Raw genomic sequence first — 20,237 nt, 5'->3', positions numbered from 1 at the left:
GCGGTGATGGGGTTTGGGGTGAGCAGGGCTCGTCCCGGGGCGGCAGCACCCCTTTTTGTGCAGCGTGCTCCCCCTCCGAGAGCCGGTGTCTGCCCCGAGGCCAGCACCTCCATCTCCAGCCGCAGCACTCCCCTTTCCCCACCCTCCCGCCGTCCTAGTAAGGCAAATAAATGCAATGGATGCTCCAGGCGTTCCTTGGCAAAATAAACGGCTGAAGAACATGCTACGTTTAAAAACAAATCCGAAGGGGAGGGAAAAAAAATAAAAAAAAACCAACCCAAACCCTGTAAATATTTAGAAAGAGGATATTAAAAAAAGTAACAACCCATGTGTCTGGAGCTGCGAGCTGCTTCAAAGGATTTCTCTGATACAACAGCTGTAGGAGCGGCTCACCTGCCAGCAGAACAGCCTTCATTCTTAAAATCTTTAATATGGTTGCTAGTAAAATCTGGGTTACCTGAATGATTTTCCCCACGCGAGCTAGCTCAAAGGTGAAGAGTACTCAAAATAAATTACACAACATATGTAAGGGTGGCTGGGTCAGGCGGTTACAGCCACGCAGCCGTCCTGAAAATAATTGGATTTCTTTCACCTCCCAGTATAATAAAAATCCAGGAATTCAACCGCTGTTTCCAATGTATTTAATTAAGTTAAAGAAGTGCCGCTTGGTTAAAGTATTCTCATGCAAAATCTCCCAACGTTTTCCGCATCATACTGCTTTAACTAAAAAGAAAAAATTGGTCCCACAATGAAACGCAAGCATCTTTTCCCAGAGATGCCTCACCTAGAGCACGCCAAAAGCTCAGCGGCATCGGCATCCCACCCCAAATCCACACCAGGTGCTTCTTGGGAAGGTGCCCGAGTCCACTCTTGGACCAGCCCAAGTTCTCACACTGCTACCCAAAGTCTAAGCTAATAACGTGCATTTCAGGGCTCTGGCTTGGCCGCTGTCACGCTGCCTCCCAAGCTGGCTCTTCTCACCGTCGGGCAGCAAATGCGGGGCAGGTTCACCGTTTGCTTCTCATTAGCTTTATTTACGAGACCCCCCCTGCACCAGCACTGCTATAACACTGCTCGATCAGACAACTGGAATGCCAGAAAACATTTTTATTAGCGTAACCTGCTGTAAAACCCAGCTATGAACAACGCCACGCGACGGGAGAAAGCGCTTGCGACGAAGCGACACGCCGTCCGCGCGGACGAAGCAAAACCAAGATTATCCACCAACCCTGATCCCTCCCGGCCTCGCTTCTGCCCATCTTTGCCGCTGTTTTCAAACCAACGGTGTAATTAAGCCACCGGTAATAAACCGGGGCCGCAACCCGTGCGTACCTCCTGAGCGGCTCAGGGAGCACAAGCCAACCTGAGTCACCAGGTTTAAATTTAAATTTAAATTTTTTCTGGAGAACTTCCTGTTTATGGTTCCCTGGTTGGACCGATATAATTTTAGGTTGTTAACCCTTTCCAGCTCCTGTGGCAGACCTGGCAGCTGTGAATCACACTTCTTTTATAAACAAACACCCAACTGGTGTATAATTACCCTGTCAATAACTGGATGTGTGGTGCCTTACAGGAAGAAAGCAAAAAAAAAAGGATTTTTTTCTTTGTGTTTTCCTACATGGGTCAAATATAAACTAAAATGAGGCACCTCCCTTACTCTTGCAGGCACAGGCTGTCCCATCCGCAGCCAGGTGCCGTCACTCGATGTTTTTGGAAGTGATGGCATCAACCTATCTCGGTGGAAGGAGGAGAAAAAGATGCGGTCTTTACCCAGGGGAGCGAGTTACCCCGAGAAAGACCAGCTTGCATGATGAGCCGTGGCAGCTGCTGGGCAATCTCCAGCAGCGCGGGAGCAAGCACAGGGTTTAAGCTGGAGCTAGGCCGGTTCCTAGCGGGAAAGAACAATTAAAAGCATGATTAAAGCATTACCTGAGCACAACCTTCCCCTCTCCCTGGTCTGGCCAACCCTGCCAACATGGGTTATTTAGAGAATTAACCCCGACCGTTGTTGTCCGCTGGCAAGTTGGGTTAAATCAAGGAAATTCTGGTAATAAGAGAGGGATGCAGGGAAGGGGCAGGGCAAAGCCATGAATGGGCATCGATCGGGTGCCACGGAGCCGGCAGCACAGGCAGCAGCCGAGGGGAAGGCGGTGGGGAGCACCGGGGGTCCCACGTGGGGTCCCGTCCCATCCCCTGTCTCCACTACACTGCAGAGGGGAAGGAGGAAAAAAGAAAATCCCAACTACTTTCTTCCAGAACAAAAGCAAGTCACTGGAGCCCTTCACAATGCCGCAAATACACTTTGAAGCAGTAAATATATCTATTAGCATCGTGATGCCATTGGCTAATTATGTCTGTCTCAGTAAAACCTTTAAAAAATTACCCTGCACAAGTAATGTCTATTCACCAATTTTTTTGTTGTTGTTGTTGCAGTTTTACAATTTGAGATATTCTTCCTGGTTTCTCAATCTTTGCCTTTTGGGGGGGGGGGGGTGCAAAAAGATAAGGAGGAACAAAAGCAGTAGGGAAGAAAAGAGGAGAGGTATGGATCTTTTAAAACTAAGCTTTTAAAAGAAACGGAAACACCCCACGCTTTGAAACCAATGGCAAGATGCTGCTGGCCCCAAGAATTTTTGCCCTTCCATGAGTCGGCATCCCAGCCTGCGAAAAGGGGGGGACAACACGTGCCTCAGAGAGTGACGACACAACCATTGTCTTCAAAATTAAGAGCCGCCAGGTGTTTTATTCTGTTTAGATGACGTATGATGGGCATAATGCAAACAAGTTGGCGAGAGATGGGTCGGTATCTTTGACTGCCGCGGCGCAGTTATCACCATTACCTTACAAGCTGAGCACGGGTCTATATACACCAAAGAAAAACCAGAATCGGTGCTTTTTTTTTTTTGATCTCTCATTTCTGCTGAGCGAGAGAAAGCTGGGGTTGTGTTTGGGGTGTGAAATCCCTTGAAATCCTGTTCCTGAAGAGCGCGAGCGCGCTGAGTCACAGCCGGAGCGTTCCCACCCCGGTCCCCCCTGCGCCGCAGGGCTGGGGGAGCATCCCGGCCCCTGGCCCGGACCCACCACCCGCGCCCCCTCCCCGGGGAGGTTGCCGGGAGTTTGGGAAAGCAGTGGGGTTCAGCTGGGAGGGAGGAGGGTGAAGCACTGCAGGGAGGGGGTGGGAAGAGCTTAAAGTAGGGAAAAAAGTGTGGGTGGAGAGAATCCTGCAAGCTTCTACTCGGGGATGCTCAGGAACCCCAGGGAGGGGAAGGTGGGAGAAGCTGTGGCTAATTTTCTCTGAAGTTTCCCCAGCAATGTCATATATTTACTTGGCTTTTCCATGTGCAAACCCAGGGCCACACACCAAAGCAGCTAATTCTCCTCTGGATGCACAGGAGAGTTGCAAACAAACCTCGCAGGCAGGGGGGAATACAGCTCAATGAGGTCTGCGGGGAGCTGGAGTTTAAAACATGTAGCTCCCCCTCCCACTCTCCTCCAGTCCCCTGAAACAAAGGCACTCAGGAATTGCCAGCGTGAATCAGATTAAATCATTGCTAATTTAGGGAGGTGATGGTCCTTTTGCCGTGTTGGACCGAGCAGGACATCAAACCCTGGCACCATCCCCGGGCTGGGGCAGGCAGCGGGGAGGCTGGGGAGCCCGGCCGGCGCTGGGAGCGTGCGCAGGGGATAAATCATCGGCGGATGAGACCCTTTCCCCTACGGCACCTTTCACCTGAACATGGCTTTGCAACCCCTTGCAGATAAGCAAGGGATAAGAACGAAGCATTTTCACCCACAGCTGATAAGCCACTGTCCCTGGGGACTCTGAGCCCAGTCGCTTGCTGCCAAACCAGAGACTGGGGGGCAGAAGGAAGGATGGACAGATGGACGGAGAAGCAGCATGCGAGGGAAAGGGCAGGGAGAGCTGAGGCCAGGGCAATGTGCTCACTCACACGGCCTTTTGGAGGTTAATTACCCAGACACTTAGAAAAAGCGATGCCTTTGCAACCAGGCACTACCAAAACCAGTATTTCTGCCGCTGGTGGTGGTGGACATGGGTGGCGTTTGCTGGGGACCCGCAGGTCCAAATGTGGTGTGAAACGGTGGTAACGACCGGGTTTTATTGCTACCACCACCGTCAGGCCACCAACAAAATCCATGTTTTGTGAAAAGTGCCCGCTTCCCGTGGAAAGTTTCAGGGCTTCTTTATTTTGTTTTCCCTTCCCCATCGAAACCCCAAGCGCCAGCGGGCCAGCACAGCCTGGATTTCTGCCCGAGCTTTTAGTTCTTTGAACTTCCACCACAAATCTCAATTCTTTCACCAGCAAGAAACCTCTTTCTGCCTGCAGCCAGGAGGACGACCCCCAGCTCCCACACCCTGCCCCACCGAGGCCAGTCTTCCCAAAGATTTCAGCACGTCGCATGCCAAGGGCTTCTAAAAAACCAACCGTTCATACCTGATCCTCCGTAAATCCAAAAACTGGCCCTAAGCTACCCCAGAAACACCCCCTGCGACAGGCAGGGCCCCTTCCCCAAGCCCTGCTCTGCTCAGTGGCGAGCTCTTCCCTTCACCTGGGCTGCACCAAGCTCCCGCTTTGGGAGAGGACTCGGCTTGAGGTGTAATTGCAGCTGGGAGACCTGCCCGTTCACGCGACTAGCCGCTACCCAGGAGAGATCAAAACATCAACAGGAAGGTTGGGAGCATCCAAGGAAGGATGTGAATGTGGAGGTAATAACTTTCACTTTCTCATTGGTGTTACAGAGTGAATTTCAGCGAGCATCTCCATGGCCGGAGGGCGCTTTCCCTCTCCACGCTGTGCCTTCTACACCCAGGTAAGCATCACTAAAGACACCCTTGTTAAGAAAGGAGCTTTCCGTGATGGGATACGGGAAAGCCAGAGAACCCTGGAAGTTCAAGGGCAGCTGTGACCACCATCAGTAGCTGCTGAAGCAGGACTAATTGTCTCATTAGTGTTCCTGAGTCCTAACAAGCGCTGAAGGCAGCCTGCATAGGACCCGAGGAGAGGCAACGCGGCTAAGGCTGGCAGGGCATGTGGTGCTGCGCATGTGCATGCCGAGAAAACCAACCCTGGGCACCTGGACCACCGGTGTGATGACTTTGGGCTTCCTAAAAATCATCAAAAGCTGCAAATCCGCAGCCATGCAGGCTGCCCCGGAGCCAAGTGGGGGATCCCAGCCCTGCCCAGGTGAGAAAGGCACGAAGACAGACGCGGGTTAGACATTAATCTCGAGCATCGCTCCGGATGCCTCGCTGTACTACATCGTGTCCATGGAAACTGCATGCACCGTCCCACCCCGCTCCCCCCGCCTCGCAGGAACTCATAGCAACCGCTCCAAACACAGCGCGAAGGCAAAAAAAGGAAAAAATTATTCAAAACGGATCACAAACAGCTTATGTCGAGGGAGACTCTGCGCCAAATTCTGGTTTGGGTTTTCTCTTCGGTGGAGATGAGAGGGGAGGTCAAGGGGTGGCGAGAAGCAGGGAGAGGAGCGGTGTGGGGCTACGGTCCCTCGGAAATAAATGCATCTGTCCCCGCAGGCGTGTGCTCCCACCTGCATTTCAACCCCTTCCCTATGAACTTGGAGGCGCTAAGCCACAAATGGATGTCACAGCGAGCCCCTGCAGCAGGGGAGAAGGGAAAAAGAAAATGTAAACATCCATTTTATGTCGGTTTAGGTCAGCCTGGGAAAACAAGGCACCGTCCTCAACTTCGGCAGCAGAGAGGTGTGCCCGCAGACGGTGAGCTCGTCGGAGCAGGGGCCGCTCGTATCCCTGCATCTTGCACAGAACCAAGCGCGGTGTCAGTGTTAAGCAAATCAAAAATAATGTCAGAATCTACTCTCCCACCCATTCCAAGATGAGCATGAAAAAAATAATGATATTTTACTCACCCATCAAAAGAAAATTACTCACGCCAGGCGCGTGGGCGAGCAGAATTTTGCAAGGCTGTTTTAGGCCCTGACTATGCTACAAAAATATCCATTTTAAGCATGGTTGTGAAACACGGTTGTGGCTCAACTATAACACTGTTTTTTAGCTACCTGTACAAAGAAGGCGGAAAAAAATAATAATTAAGAAATAACCACGTGCCAATCGCGCTCCGAGGACCACGCCGGGCTCTGCGATCTCCCACCGCGGCGGAGGATGCGGCGTGCAGCTCTCGCCGGCTGCTCCACCCCAGGAGATGCTGCGGCGAGCCAAGGTGCCGGCGCTGCCCGGCTTGCAGAGGGCACACCAGCATTTCGGTTTCGCTGCGATAATACCTCTGGGATGTACAAATCGCCTTGCACGGGTGCTACACGCGGCACAGCCACGCAGGGAGGTGTTTGGGAGCTGCGCGCACCTCGCTCACCGCTTTGGTATCCAGTTGCTTCACCCAATCTAATTTTATCCCGTGCTCATCTCCAAATCCCGGTTTCGATGAAACCCAGAGAGAAGGGGGAGCGTGGCCACTGACCACGAGGGGACTGCAGTTTGGGCTCCGAAAAATATCAATATTGATTCACCGGAAAGAAAACGGCGCCTTGGTCTGTGTTTGCATCGCACCTGCCCAACGTGGCCACAGCACAGCTCAAAAACACGGAAAACAAAATGAATAACCAACAAACCTACTCTTACGCTACAACCCAGCTACGCCTGCCACCTCCCCACGCTCTCCTCTTCCCTTGCTAGCAGGCATAAATCCATCCAGCCAACCGTCCTTTCCGAGACGGGCAGCTCCTCTTCACCTCCACCCCCAAATACTTCAGAAAACACGTTCATATTAACTTAAGATTGCATCTGATAAAGATCTAGGGAGTTAAGTGTCGCATAACCATACAGCTCCACTCTCGACTTTAAATCGGTGCCAGCTCCTCGGTCCACTTAGCGAGAGCTCCCTGCCAAGAGGCATATGGTTTAGCAGTCCGGCAACGGCAACCCCCCATGCACACCCATAATACGCTGCAGTGCAACATGAAAACACGTGCTTCGCAGTGCCTCACTATCAACATTTGCTTAACATATTTTTTCTCCCAGTAAATACCAGCTGTTGCAGCGGTGCCGAGAGGCAGCACTCGGATATCGGGCTGTCACACTACTAAAAACCCCCCTTCCCGTTTGTAAAATGACCTGCAGGAGCTGGGAAACCAAAAAAGGAGGTATTTGGGAGTCTGGTTAGGAGCTGCAACAGCATTTGGTTTTATGCAGTTTCACGACCCTTAAAAACCCTTTAGAAGGTCACAAATTAGATGCTTGTGGCAATTGAGGATGATGATACAGTAAAAGCCTGTTTATTTTATTAAAACAAGTGACGGTGAAGGTAATCACCGGCATGTTTTCCCCTCTCTCCTCCAAAACACACAGCCACAGGTGAGTGGTAAGGAAGAGGGGGAAGTGGACACGTTCAACAGACCCCAGTCCAAGGCGTAAAGCCTAAAGGAAGCCACCAAGCTCTGCTGAGATTTGGAAAACATCTCATCAGTCCATGCAAGGCTGTTTCCCAAAACAAGCCTACTCCTGCTCTAAATAAAGCTTAGCCTAGAAAGACAGCACTGCCTAGTTGCCTAGGCGCAGGAGTTGGGAATTTGGGGGTTTAATCCAGCCTCTGTCACCAGCAGGTTACTCTTTCCTCTCTGGAGCAAAGCTTTCCTGTGTTGGTTCAGCGGGCATTGCTGTGTTCCCAGTCCCAACGTGACACAGAGAGCCCCGACCCACCAAGCGCTCGCAAAGAGCCAGGGAAAGCAGAGGATTAACCACACACAACTTAGAAGGCACCTACCATCCCGCTTGCAAACAGCCTCTTTGCCCTTTAATCTCTAGGGACCTCTCACAGCCCTTCGCAAAAAATTAATTAAGGTAACGAGTGTACAGAAGCAAAACTGGAGGCAGGGTTAATGCTGTTTCCCCAGCATGATCTGCAGGAGAGAGCTGAGGATGAAGCTCCATCCCCTCAATCGGCTGCAACAGCCGACCCCTGCAAAAAGGGGTTTTAATCAACACTGCCCTGGGTCTAATGGTGCCTGTTGCCGGAGGGAGACACACGTGCAAACTAAGCAAACACGCACCGCTGCACAAAGCAACCTCCCGCCCCGCCGGGCTGGAACAAAGCTCGCTCCCTCCGCAGGGACGGCAGAGCAGCAGCATCAGGGCCGGACGTGTTTTACTCTGACGTTTGAGGAGCAGGGCACGACCCCGGCACAATCGGCTGCCTGCTCCCGGCACGCACGCCGGCATTTGTCACCGCTGCCCGCTGCCGACGGGAGCGTAACCCCTCGCTGCGGCAGCGAGGCGGACGTCACACCGAGCCCCGTCCCTGCCAGCCGGGCGCTGAACTCCGGCCCCCCCCGTGAATAGAGCAATTCATCCGGGGCGGGCGGCTGCGTGAATTATCAGCCAGGAGGGTTGGCAGGGCCGCCCGGCCGGCAAGGCCGAACTGAGAGCGATTGTGTCCCTGACACGCTGCCGAAGCCCCGCGGGGTCCAAGCCCCTCGCGTTCGCGCGTAAGCGGAGCCGCGACACGCCGAAGGACTGACGCTGCTGGAGAAGAAAGAGGAGACTCAGATTTCAGCTGAGTCCCCCCCCGCCTCCTTCCAGCAATGACCTTTTATTCCTCCCCAGCAAAAGGCAAAAACACCCGATCTCTCAGCAAAAGCCACGTGTATGTAGGGAAGCCACCAGACACCATAAGCTACGGTGCCCAGGCGAAGGCCCCAGGGGCAGCACGGCTGACCAGACACTGGAAAGCACAGAGGGGAAGCGTTACCGCTCTGCACCTGAATTATTCCATATCCATCGTGTGAAGGGAATATTTATTTCTTACGTTTTCAGCTCTGCGGCTCCTCCCGGACCAGGAGAGCGGAGCAAGTCTCTTCCACCAGCTGAAGCTTTCCGAAAGCAGCCTCTGGGCCATGCTGCCCACAGAGCTCGTGAGGGCAGCCCGGGCAAAAGGTGGCTCCGAGACCCTCGTTAACCAACACTTTCTATAATCATGGCTGCTCTGAGATGAGTAAAGCAGAACAAAAAATGAACCCAGTGGATAAGTGTGTATTTTTAACCAAAACATCCCATTTTAATAGGTACCTGCGTGCGCATTATTATATTTTTGAAGTACATTTCCAGACCGCAACTTCCCCCGCTCCCAACCCAAAAAAAAAAGATCTTCAATTTTCACCATGTGCCTGTCCTGGCAAACTCACCCTGAGACCGCCAGGCAAGGGGAAGGCCTTTTTCTCCTTAAACCATCGCATCCTTCACTGCTCATAACGGCACCGGCTCTACATGACTATCCGGGATGAGAAATTGCGCACAGCACTCAAGATTAATTTCTAATATAATTAGTTTACACAAGCGGTGGGGAGACGCACAGAAGCGGCCAAAGGCAACGTGGTATCCAAACTGAGCTTTTCACAAGTCTGACTCAAACACACGTGGGAACTCTTGGGGAATTTTGTTTAAACAAAAAAGCTTTACTTCAATGGAGTCAAAGGCAGTTTTACAGCGTTTCAGACTCACAAACCCACCAAGGTCAGAGGGGACCTCTAGGGACCCCCCTGCACCCACCCTTTTGCCCCGCAGCGGCAAGCCCAGCTGCGGTGGGGTGGGAGAGCGGGAGGGGGGGTTAAGGGGCTCCAGGGGGGCCAACGGGCTTGGCCTATGCTCCCCTTTACCCAGGGTGAAGGCAGGGCCCACCATGGCCTGGGGAGGGACTGGCAGCTGCTGCCAGGGGCATGGGCAAGGGGACCTCCAGGTGCCCACCCATTAGACACCCATATCCATAGGTGAGTCTACAGGCACAGCTTCGGGGCAGCTAAACCGGGGCCAAGGCCAGCCAGCACCAGAACCAGAGCCTCCCATGAGGCCAGCACTGGAGCTCACTCCGAGGCCAAGGTCAGCCAGCACCGGGCCTCGCTCCGAGGCCAAGCCCGGCCAGCACCGGGGCCAGCACCGGGGCCTGCTCCGGGGCCAGCACCGGGGCCAGCACCGGGGCCTGCTCCGGGGCCAGCACCGGGGCCAGCACCGGGGCCAGCACCGGGGCCAGCACCGGGGCCTGCTCCGGGGCCAGCACCGGGGCCAGCACCGGGGCCAGCACCGGGGCCTGCTCCGGGGCCAGCACCGGGGCCAGCACCGGGGCCTGCTCCGGGGCCAGCACCGGGGCCAGCACCGGGGCCAGCACCGGGGCCTGCTCCGGGGCCAGGCACAGCGGTCAAGCCCGGCTCCGAGGCCCTTCCCGAGCCCCCCCGTGCTGCCAGCCCTGCTGACAAGCCGAGGCCTGGCGGGCCGAGGGCCGCAGCGGCCGGGCCGGGCCGGGCCGCGCCGTGGGGGTGATGGCGATGCCCCGGCCGGCCCAGGGGTGCCGCGGCGGCGGAGCGGAGCCGGACGCCGGAGCCCAGCGGGGCCCGGAGCGGGCCCGGCCCGGGGGTCCCGCACTCACCAGCTCATGGTCCCCCGCCGCCCCGCGCCGCTCCCGGAAGCGCCGCCGCCTTCGCCCCGCCCCTTCCGCCAGCGCCGCCACAGGGCGGGAGGAAGGGGGGGGGCCTTAACCCGCCGCGCGCCGCGCCGCGGGTGACGTCGAGGAGGGGCGTGACGTCACGGGGCAGAGCAGGGAACCTGGGAGCACCCCAGGGTGGGCGAGGGTGTGGGGAAGGGGTGCCCGGGAGCAGCCCGGAGGTGGGGAAAGGGTGCCCAGGAGCACCTAGGGTGGGCGAGAGCATGAGCATGGGGTGCCCGGGAGCCACCCTACGGTAGGCGAGGGTCTGGGGTGGTTGGGAGCACCCCAGGGTGGGTGAGTGCAAGGGGAGGGGATGCCCAGGAACATCCCAGAGTTAGGGAAGGGGTCCCCAGGGGCACCCTAGGGTGGTTGAGGGTGTGGGGAGGGCATGCGCAGGAGCACCCTAGGGTGGGCAAGGGTGTGGGGTGCTTGAGAGCACCCTAGTTTGTGCGAGGGCATGGGGAGGGGATGCCCAGGAGCACCCTGGAGGTGGGGAAGGGGTCCCCAGGAGCATCCTAGGGTGGGCGAGGGCATGGGGAGGGCATGCCCAGGAGCACCCTAGGGTGGGTGAGGGCATGGGGGTCAGCAGCGCAGCCCCAGCCGAGGGGATCCAAGGGAAGGGCAGCAGGGATGTGCAGCGCGTTCGGAAGGGCGGGAGCCCCCAGTTTTGGGGAGAAACCCACCACATCTGGCTACAGGAGGCTGGGCAGGGGCGGGTGGGACACAGGTAGGGCAGTGATGCCATTTTTGTGACAAAAAGACCCCCCTGACCTCAGCGCCGTCCCTGGCAGCCACCACCAGCCATGACCCCAGGGGCACATGGATGAAGCAAAACACCCCCCCAAGCTCTGGGTGCCCTCGGACCCCGGTTGCCCGCCCGGGGTGACATCCCGGCAGGGGAGTGGGCTCGGTCCTGGTGACACCAGGCTGGTGACGGCACGTGCCACCACACGGGGCCGAGGGGAGGAGGCCCCGGGACGGGCGCCAGGGGTGGCTTTATCAATTAGCAGGTGGAGGTAAACAGCGCGGTAATTACAGCCAGGGAGGATGATGCTAAACTGGGAAGGTGTTACCGACACCAGTGAGGACAGGGGATTAGCCAAAAAGGAGCGAGGTGGGGGCAGACCTGGGCGGGCAACCACTGGGGATGGTGCCTGGGGTGGCACAGACACCACCCCCCAGCACCAGTTTTGTGCCAGGATGGGGAGAAGGAGCCAGGGTTGGCAGAAGGGGTGGTGGCATGGTGGAAAGGAGTCACTTTTGGGGTGCTGATGGGGTGTCAGAGCAAACCCTGAGGGGAGGCAGCCAAGGTGTGGGCAGGGTGGGGAGGAAGAGGAAGGATGGAGCAAGGCTGGTGCCAGGAAGGGTTTGCCGGTGGTTCCCACTCCTTGCTGGGATGCTGGCTGCTGTCCCCACCATGATGCCCCATGCCAGCAGCTCCGGGCACAGGGAATGGGGCAAGGAAGGGCCGGAGGCAGAGCTGGGACAAGCGGGTCCTGGCATCTGGGCGTCCTGATGGCCGGGGTGGCTCAGGGAGCATCTTCCGTGGAGGATCAGCCCCACGTGTGACCCTGGGCCGGGCACATTCTGGGCCTTTCCTCCAAAACGCTCTGCTGGGAGCGGAGGTCAGGCCCGCGGCACCCTGGCCAGGGTTGGGGAGGAAGGGGGGCACGGATCCGCATGGTGCCAGCACGGGGCAGGAGATGAGGGTTGGGCGATCCAGAAAATATGCAGACCTTCAGCAGAAGATGTCTCCTGCCGGGGCAGCAGGAGACGCTGAGCCAGTGGCCAGAGAACGAGAAGATCAGGGAGGGATCCCGCCAACATCTGTGGCACCAAGATGTACCAGCTGCAAACCAAGAGCTTCTGGGTGCGGGTTCTCGTCGCTCCGGACCCCAGGGACGGGGTCTCAGCTCTTGGTGCTCCTCCTCAGAAGCGTATCCCATCCCGTGGAGAGCTCTTGGGTTTCAACAACAGTTTGCAAAGCCCGGAAGACCCTCTAGCAGAGAGGAGCGAGGTGTCAGTGGCCTCCTCAGGACCGAGAGCCACCGTTGAGAAGGGAAAGGCAGCAAGTTGTGTTGAGCTGGTACGTGACTGGCAAGCCCTTCCCTCCTCCCCAGAACACAGATAGCCCAGAACGGGGATGGAAAGTGCCGTGTTTCCGTAGCAACCAACATTTTCGTGCAAGGTGCTGCACGCACTCCACGCGTTTTTGCCACCCAAGGGTGCTCCTCACCTTCCTGCTCCGCGCAGGGGATGTCCTGCCAGGCGGGACACCTGCACCCAGGTGGCAGCGTTGGTCCCCAGTCCAGCACCGGGGCCACAATGCCCTGTTGATGCCTGGTGGGCTCCTTCCCTCCTCCTCGCCTGCAGCAAAGGAGCCCAAAGCATTGGAGCAACCCTGGGTGGCTCCTCGCCGTGGCGCGGTGATGCCGGTGTGGCACGTCCTGGCAGCCTTTGCCATGCCACCGCCGGCCCGTGCCCAGCGTCTCCAACAGCTTCAAGCACAAGCCACCAGCGGAGATGGGCGTAACCACCACAGCACCCTCAGACGATGCCAGAGGCCACGGCGGCTCCCCCTACACCATCAGCTGTGTCCGTGGTGGATCCGGCTCCTGCCCATCCACCTCGGCTTGTCCGAGCCGCGCAAGGGGACACCGCAGGGACCGGCAGCTCCAAACCCAACACGCAGCCCCTGGTCGCTGCGGGACCTCCAAGATACTCAGAGCCCCGAGGGAAGGGTGGCCCCGGCTCACCCCAACCCTGCATCGCGGACAGCAGGACCTGCTGTCCCTCCTGCCCCACGCCGAATCCAGCAGCCGCTCCAGCCTCATCCTAACGGTCACCGAAGGCTCAACACGCTCCGTAATCCACTCGGGGACGCAGGAGTCCACCTGGCACAGCTCCCATGGGCTCCAGAGCCCATTCCCGCGACACCGTGAGATGCTGTCCCTGGCTGGGCCAGGCGTGCCCTGAGTCACAGGGCGGCCACCCCGGGCACCTCCTGTCCCTGGGTTCTCCCAGAAATTCAAGCCTCTCCAAGGCAGGGAGCTCAGTGAAACCCCAGGGACGGGCAGAGCTGCCCTGGCCTGGCAGGACCAGCAGCTTCTCCGGGGCCCAGCTGCAGATACGAACCAAAAAGCAGGAAATTCAACGGCCGGTGTCGGTGTCTCCACACCCCGGGAACACCGGGAAAGACCGCGGTGCCGACACCGGCCACCAGCACCACCGGCGAGCCCTGGGGAAAGGAGAAGCTTGCGGGACGCTCGACCGCGCCGGTCATGCTCCAGCCCAGCAGAGCTGGACCCGCACAGACCAAGGGACCCCCAGACCCTCAGCATCCTCCAGCCTTCCTCTCCAGCACCATCCCAGCTCTAGGAGAGCCAGGGCTCCAGCCCCGTCCCTGGGGAAGGAGTTAGCCATCACGGGCCACCACCCGTGTGCCCGCTTCAAATATCCAAGCGCCTCGTCCTGTTCCTTCTCCCATCCGTCCCTCGTGCCCGTACAAGCGCTGGCTCAGAAACCTGGTGGGTTATTTTTAACCCGAGCGACCCAGCCCGGCAAAAATCCCCTCTCCGCTCTGTACCTGGGGCGATTTGGCCGGCGAAAGGCGCAGGGGCATTACCGGCTGAAGCGACGCGATCCTCTTTCGCCCGCCGTTATCCGACAAGACGCAACCCGGCGAAAGCCGCCGGCAAAACGGTGACGGGGTCAAGGCGGCGGCGACGGCACGAGTGGGGGGAAAAATAAGAGGCGAGGTCAAGGGCAAACCAAGGACGCGGTGGGTTTTGGGGAGGGAGAGGGCTGCGGGGCGCGCCCCGTCCCCGCGCAGCTGGGAAAAAGGGGGGGACGTGAGGACGGAGCCGGTCGCCTTCGGGGTCACCCAGCGTCCTGGCCAGCTGGTCTCGCCACGCCGTCCTGCGAACAGAACTGAAGGAGAGGGGGGGCTGAGAAAAGGTTGGGTTATTTTGAAAAAAAAAAATCATACCAAAAAAAAAATAATAATTTAAGAATATACAGCACTAGAAAAAAATTGTACAAACAGGTTTCAAAGTCGCCCGTAAAGAGGCACAGCGCCCACCGTCCTACACATTTCAAGCCATTTTAACATCCCTTTTACATATTAGAGACTTTTTTTTTTTCCAAACCAATATAGATCTTTTTTTTTTTTTTAAGCAAGGTAAAATAAAGATATTTACTACAGCTTTTGATTGTCAGCAAACACAATATATTTACTGCATTAGCATTTGCTCACAGTGCAAATGGTACAACAATACATCAGTTCAATAAATCTGATTTTTTCCCTTAAAAATGCTGTATGCATTAACTATCATATTTGCATTACAACATGACAAATGAGCAAATGAAATGTGTGTGAAAATTATCACCTTTTCACAATATCAAGCATAATTTTTTTTTTAACCTTAGTATAAGGTACTATAAATCCAAGAAATAAAAACATCCACAAAATATATTACATCTGGTATGATTTTTTTTTTCTCTAAGTACTCAACTTTATACAAAAGTCTTTCAAAAAATATCATTCCCTTAGGTTTGTGTGGTTAAACCTGATTGTGGTTTGTTTTTTTTTTTTTTGTTCCTTTCGGTTCACATAAATTAGACTGCATTCTTTCTCTTCTCTTTATTTTTTGTACGTTTTTAATGTTTTTTGTTTTTTTTTTTTTTCACATGCAGACATCAAACCTGGATAGCACGACCTTTTGGCAACAAAGATTTTTTTTTAAAGTCATTATTATTTTTGCTTAGTTTAGCTTAAATGTCTGAGCACAGTTTTATTAAAACAAAAGAAGAAAAAAATCAGAGCAGTCATGCAATGACATGCACATACCAGAAGGAGAAAGAAAAAAAAAAAAATAAAATAGAGGACTAATTGATTTTTCTCCTCCGTAGTTGGTTGGTTGTTTTAAAGTGACCAAATAAAATAAAATAAAAATATCTCACATTATAAAAAGTATTCAGCAAAATACTGGGTTTTTTTTTCTGCATTTCTGTAAAGAATTTCTTCTGAAGGAAAAAAAAAAAAAAGGAAAAAAAAAAAAAAAGAAAAAAACAAACCCAAAAGCTGCTGCCGGGATGTCGCTCCCCGCCGCCCCCCGAAAGTTGCGGGGGACCCGCAGAGCCGCCCCCCCAACCCCACCAGCCCGGCTAGGGGGGGCCCGAGCCCGCTTACCTCCGCCGTGGGGAACCGGTGCTTGGGGGGGGTGGGGGGAATTACACGGGGGGGGAGGCACAGGGGGCCGGATCCAGGCCCAGCCAGGCAGGAGGGAGCCGGACCAGCTCCATCCATCCATCCCAACCCGGACGGGCCGGATCCAGGCGAGCCCAGGCCCTGGGGGAGCCGGGTGGGTCGGATCCAGGAGGGCCCGATCCTGACCAGCCCAACCCCTAGGGAAATGGGTGGGTCGGATCCGGATACCTGGGATCCAAGTCAGGCGGGATCCCCGGGGGATCTGTGACCCGGGCAGCCCGGATCTGGGCCGAGCCAGGTGTGGGTAGGCTGGAGCCGAGAGATGCCGGGTACGGGCAACCGGGATCCAGGCAGGCTGGAGCTGGGAGAGCCGGATCTGGGCAATCCGGGTCTGGGTAATCCGGGTACGGGCAACGGGGAGCCAGGCAGTGCGAGTAATCCGGGTGCGGGCAGCAGGGATCCAGGCACCGGGGTGCGGGCAGCAGGGATCCGGGTGAGCCGGGTCCAGGCAAGGAGGGTGCGGGTAGCCCAGACCCGGGCAGCGCGGGTACAGGCAGCCGGGATCCGGACAGCGCGAGTCGGTGCAATCCGGGTGCAGGAAACTGGGATCCGGACAGTGCGGGTCCTGTCGATCCAAGTGCAGGCAGGATCCGGGTGCGGGCATCCTGGACCCGGTCAATCCGGGTGCAGGCAGAGCAGACCCGGTGCAGCGCAGCCCCCGGCATCCTAAACCCAGGGGGGAGCGAGGCCACCCCAGGGTTCCCCCGGCACGATGCGGAGGGTTGGGGAGGAGAGGGGGTGCCACCGCACCGCCCCCCGAGGTCCCTCAAGCGCACGTGGTGACGGCGGGGGCGAGGGCGACGGGGGGCGAGGTGGCGGCGGCGGCAGCGGCGGCAGCGGGGTGCGCAGTGGGGGGCTGCCCGGCCGAGCCCTTCTCGGCCTTCTTCTCCTTCTGCTTGAGGTGGATCTTGGCGTGCCGCTTGCGCTCGTCGGAGCGGGCGAACTTGCGGCCGCAGAACTCGCAGGCGAAGGGTTTCTCGCCGGTGTGGGTGCGGATGTGGGTGGTGAGGTGGTCGCTGCGGCTGAAGCTCCGCATGCAGATGCGGCACTGGAAGGGCTTGTGGCCCGTGTGGATGCGGAGGTGACGGGTGAGCTCGTCGGAGCGGGAGAAACGGCGGTCGCAACCCTCGGCGGGGCAGGCGTGGGGCCGCTCGTGGAGCGGCGTCTTGCTGGGTCGGTTGGGATACTTGCGGGGTCGGATGGGCTTGAGGGTGAGGGGCGGCTGTGGCAGCCCCCCGAAACCCGGGTGGATCTGCTTGTCCTTGAAGGCCTTGATGGTCTCCAGTGGGGTGATGGGGGGCGGGTTGACGCGGATGGGGTCCAAGCTCTGGAAGGGTTTGTGCTCCGTGATGGTGCCCATGTCGTTGGGGTGGTGGTAGAGGTTATAGTCTGGGATCATGGGGAAGAGGTTGCTGTCCAAGGCGGGCTTGGCCGCCTGGTAATCCTGGGGGGAGTAGGTGAGGCCGGGGTTGCTTTGGGGGTCGTGGAAGGAGACGGGCTCCGGGTAGAGGTCACTGCAGGAGGAGTAGGGCGGCAGCGCGGGGTACATCTGGTCCACCTCGCCCTGCGGCGGCCCCATGCTGCCCGCCGAGCTCTGCGTGCTGGTGAGCGCGCCCGAGGACGGCGGCACCCCCAGGATGCCTGCACTCATCAGGCTGATGATGTTGTCCTGGCACCAGTTGGAGGGCGAGTCGAAAGCAAATTTCCCCAGGTAGGTGACAGTCTTGTTCCCCGGGGCGGGCTGAAAAGTCCCCGAATAAGAGGACAGTTCCTGACCAGCCTTTTCGTTCGCTAAGCCAATGTCCATAACATTATCTGCAAAGTGCAAGAGAAACAGGGCAGGGTGAGCCGGGAGGGCCGTGGGACCGGCAGGGGGACACCCCGGGGATGCACCGGGGAGTGGGGATACACCGGGCCCCCCCCCACCCTTCTCCCTCCTACCCCTTTCTGCTTTCCCCCCCCTCCCTGCTCCGCTTTCCGCATACTGCGGCGTTGGCTGCCGAGGGTCCCGGAGCGGACCCGGGTGGGGTGTGGGAGACACGGGGCGGGGGACACACACACACACCCCGCCACCCCGCGGGTGGGGCCGGGGGATGGAGGTACCTGCGGTTACAGGTAGGCTTCCTCCCCGTCCAGCCCCCGGCAGCGCTGGGCACTCCGCGGAGCCGGTTGCGGCCGCCGACGCCGTTACCGACTCGCCGCCTTCCCTGCGCCGAGCCCCGGCGTGGAAAAACACGGGGGAGGGGGGGTGTGCGTTTAGCCCGGCGAGGCTCCGGGTGGGAGCGGGGACACGCGAGGCGGCCCCCCCCAAAACCCTCGGCGCTCACCTGTACCCCCCCCCCATATCCCCGCTTGTGTGTGTGTGTGTGTGTGTCCCCCAAAAAAAACCCGAGCTCCGGGAAAGTCGGCGCCGCGTCCCGGGGGGGAGCCCACGCTGCCGCTGCGGGGTTTGGGGACGGGTGTGTGTGTGTGTGTGGAAGGGGGGGGGCGGCCGCCACGGCCACGCGTGTCCGCGGCGCCTCCGCAGCCGCACGGATGCCGGCGCGGGTGGGTGGCCCCTCCGCGCCACGGAGACCCGGCCGTTCCCCCACCACCACCGCCTCCCACGCCCCGTGTCCTCCTCCCCACGGAGCCCGGCCGCCCTCCCCGTACCTGCGGCGGCGGCTGCTCGGCAGCAGCGCTCGGCGGAGCCCCGCAGCGATCGTGCGGAGACACGGCGAGAAAAGGGGTGGGTGGGTGCGGGGGGGGGGACGCTCCCCAGCCCCAGCGCTTCCCTTCCCTCCGTGGCTCCATGACACCCTACCCACAGCGTCCTCCTCCTCGCCCCACCGGCTCCCCCCCCCGCCTCTCTTCTCCCCATTTTCCTTCCCCCCCCCCCTTACCTGCAGCCATCTGGTTGTAGTGAGCCACCGAGTCGCTGCTGCTGGAGAAGATATTCAAAGAGTTGGGGATCTCCTCTGGGTACAGATTGTCAGGCAATTGGTTCATCAAAGTGTTCATGGTCCCCGGCAGCTTCTCCAGTAGTTTGCCTGTCATAGCACTGGAGGAAAAGGCTGGTTCAACGTGGCTCCGAGCTCAGCTCCCGAGGAAACAACATCCGAGTGGCAAATCCGTGCGAGGGAAATCATGCAAGAAAAAAAGTTGGGGCGGGGGCGCTGGGGGGGGGGAAGGAGGAGAAGGAGGTGTGTGTGTGGGGGTGGAGGGTGGGGGGGAGCCGGGGGTGGCCGCGGAGGAGGGGGTGCGGGTGGGGGGTGGGGGGGGGTGCGGTCCTCCGTGGGTCCCTGGTGGTGTTTCCTCGAGGGGGAGGGGGGCGATCTGGCTGGCAGATGTGGTTGTAGAAGCGGGTGGGAGGATTTAACCCCTCCTCTCTCTGTCGCTCGCTCCCGCTCCCCGTCCCCGTCCCCGCTCCCTCCCGCGCTCGGCTCCGCTCGCAGGTTCCCTCGCTGCCGCCCGACTGCTCCGCCGGGGACTCCGCAGCCCATTTATCCGGGCGGCGGGAGCGCTCCGTGACGTAGCTGCCCATATATGGACAGACAAAGCCGAGCCGAGGCCGAGACGTCACAATGGAAGCTCCGCACAATGGAACATTAGAAAGCAGGAAGCGGGGCCGGCGTGAGCGGGGCCGGGGAACGCAGGACCGGGTATGGGGTACCGGGAACCCTGCATCGGGCACCGGGCACCCCGCGCCGGGCACCGGCCATGGGGTACCGGGCACCCCGCACCGGCACCGGCCACGGGGTACCGGGCATCCCGCACCGGGTACTGGGCACCCTGCGCCGGCATCCTGCACCGGGCACGGGTCACCGGGTACCCTGGACCGGATACCGGTCATAGGTCACCGGGTACCGGCACCCTACAACGGCACCCTGCACCGGGCATGGGTCACCGGACACCGGGGACCCTGCACCCACCACGGGCCACAGGGCACCGTGCACCCCGCACCGGACACAGGGTGGGGGTCTCACCCTCCCTACTCACACCCCACCCGCCGAGCGATGCCGTCCCACCGGGGAGGGCGGGTGGCAGCGGCTCCAGCCCCCCCCGCACGGATCGTTCCCCTCCAACCCCCCCCCAGCCACCACCCCGGGAAGGAGCGGGGCGGCCCCCCGTGCCCTGCCTGTCCCTGCGTTCCCCGCCCCGGGGATGCTCAGAGACACCCTCTTACCTGGAGATTTTATCCCTCCGCTCTCTGGAGAGCAGGAGCAGGGGGAAGAGGGGGACCGGCCACAAACCCCATCCCGCAGCCCAGGAGAAGCGGGATGGGAGATGTGCGGAAGGGGTGGGAGTGGTGTCACAGCACCAGGGAGAGCCTGGAGTTTGGTGGCAAGGAGAGGGTCAGCGGGTGCTGCACAAGCCTAAAATTCCCCCCTCCCCAGCTAGTGGTGACAGGGAAGACGGCTTTGCTGCCCCCTCCCCACGCCCCGGGTCCGATGGAGAACAGTGCTTTGAATACTTTAAAACAGGTAACACTTGTTGGTCGC

At 58.6% G+C, this 20,237-nt stretch overlaps 2 protein-coding genes across 2 annotated transcripts in view; both read right to left on the bottom strand.

The window, feature by feature from the left end:
• Positions 1–10,507, bottom strand: part of BIN3 (bridging integrator 3) — a 40,430-nt gene extending 29,923 nt beyond the window's left edge. Inside the window, exon 1 of the mRNA XM_064472553.1 lies at positions 10,431–10,507. Coding sequence (XP_064328623.1) covers positions 10,431–10,438 — 8 coding nt within the window. The 5' untranslated portion in view covers positions 10,439–10,507. The remainder of the gene's footprint in view (positions 1–10,430) is intronic.
• Positions 10,508–14,703: 4,196 nt separating this feature from the next.
• On the bottom strand, positions 14,704–18,906 carry EGR3 (early growth response 3). The gene is made up of 2 exons (XM_064472675.1): positions 18,639–18,906; positions 14,704–17,571 (listed from the first exon to the last, which is right to left on the bottom strand). Exons 1-2 carry the CDS (start codon positions 18,790–18,792, stop codon positions 16,523–16,525), a joined length of 1,203 nt encoding a protein of 400 aa, XP_064328745.1. The 5' UTR covers positions 18,793–18,906; the 3' UTR covers positions 14,704–16,522.
• Positions 18,907–20,237: the final 1,331 nt, after the last annotated feature.

Source organism: Phalacrocorax carbo, chromosome 24 (genome assembly GCF_963921805.1).
Source record: "Phalacrocorax carbo chromosome 24, bPhaCar2.1, whole genome shotgun sequence".
NCBI lineage: Eukaryota > Metazoa > Chordata > Aves > Suliformes > Phalacrocoracidae > Phalacrocorax > Phalacrocorax carbo.
The sequence above is the reverse complement of the archived record's forward strand: the minus strand, read 5'-3'. Positions and strand labels throughout refer to the sequence as shown.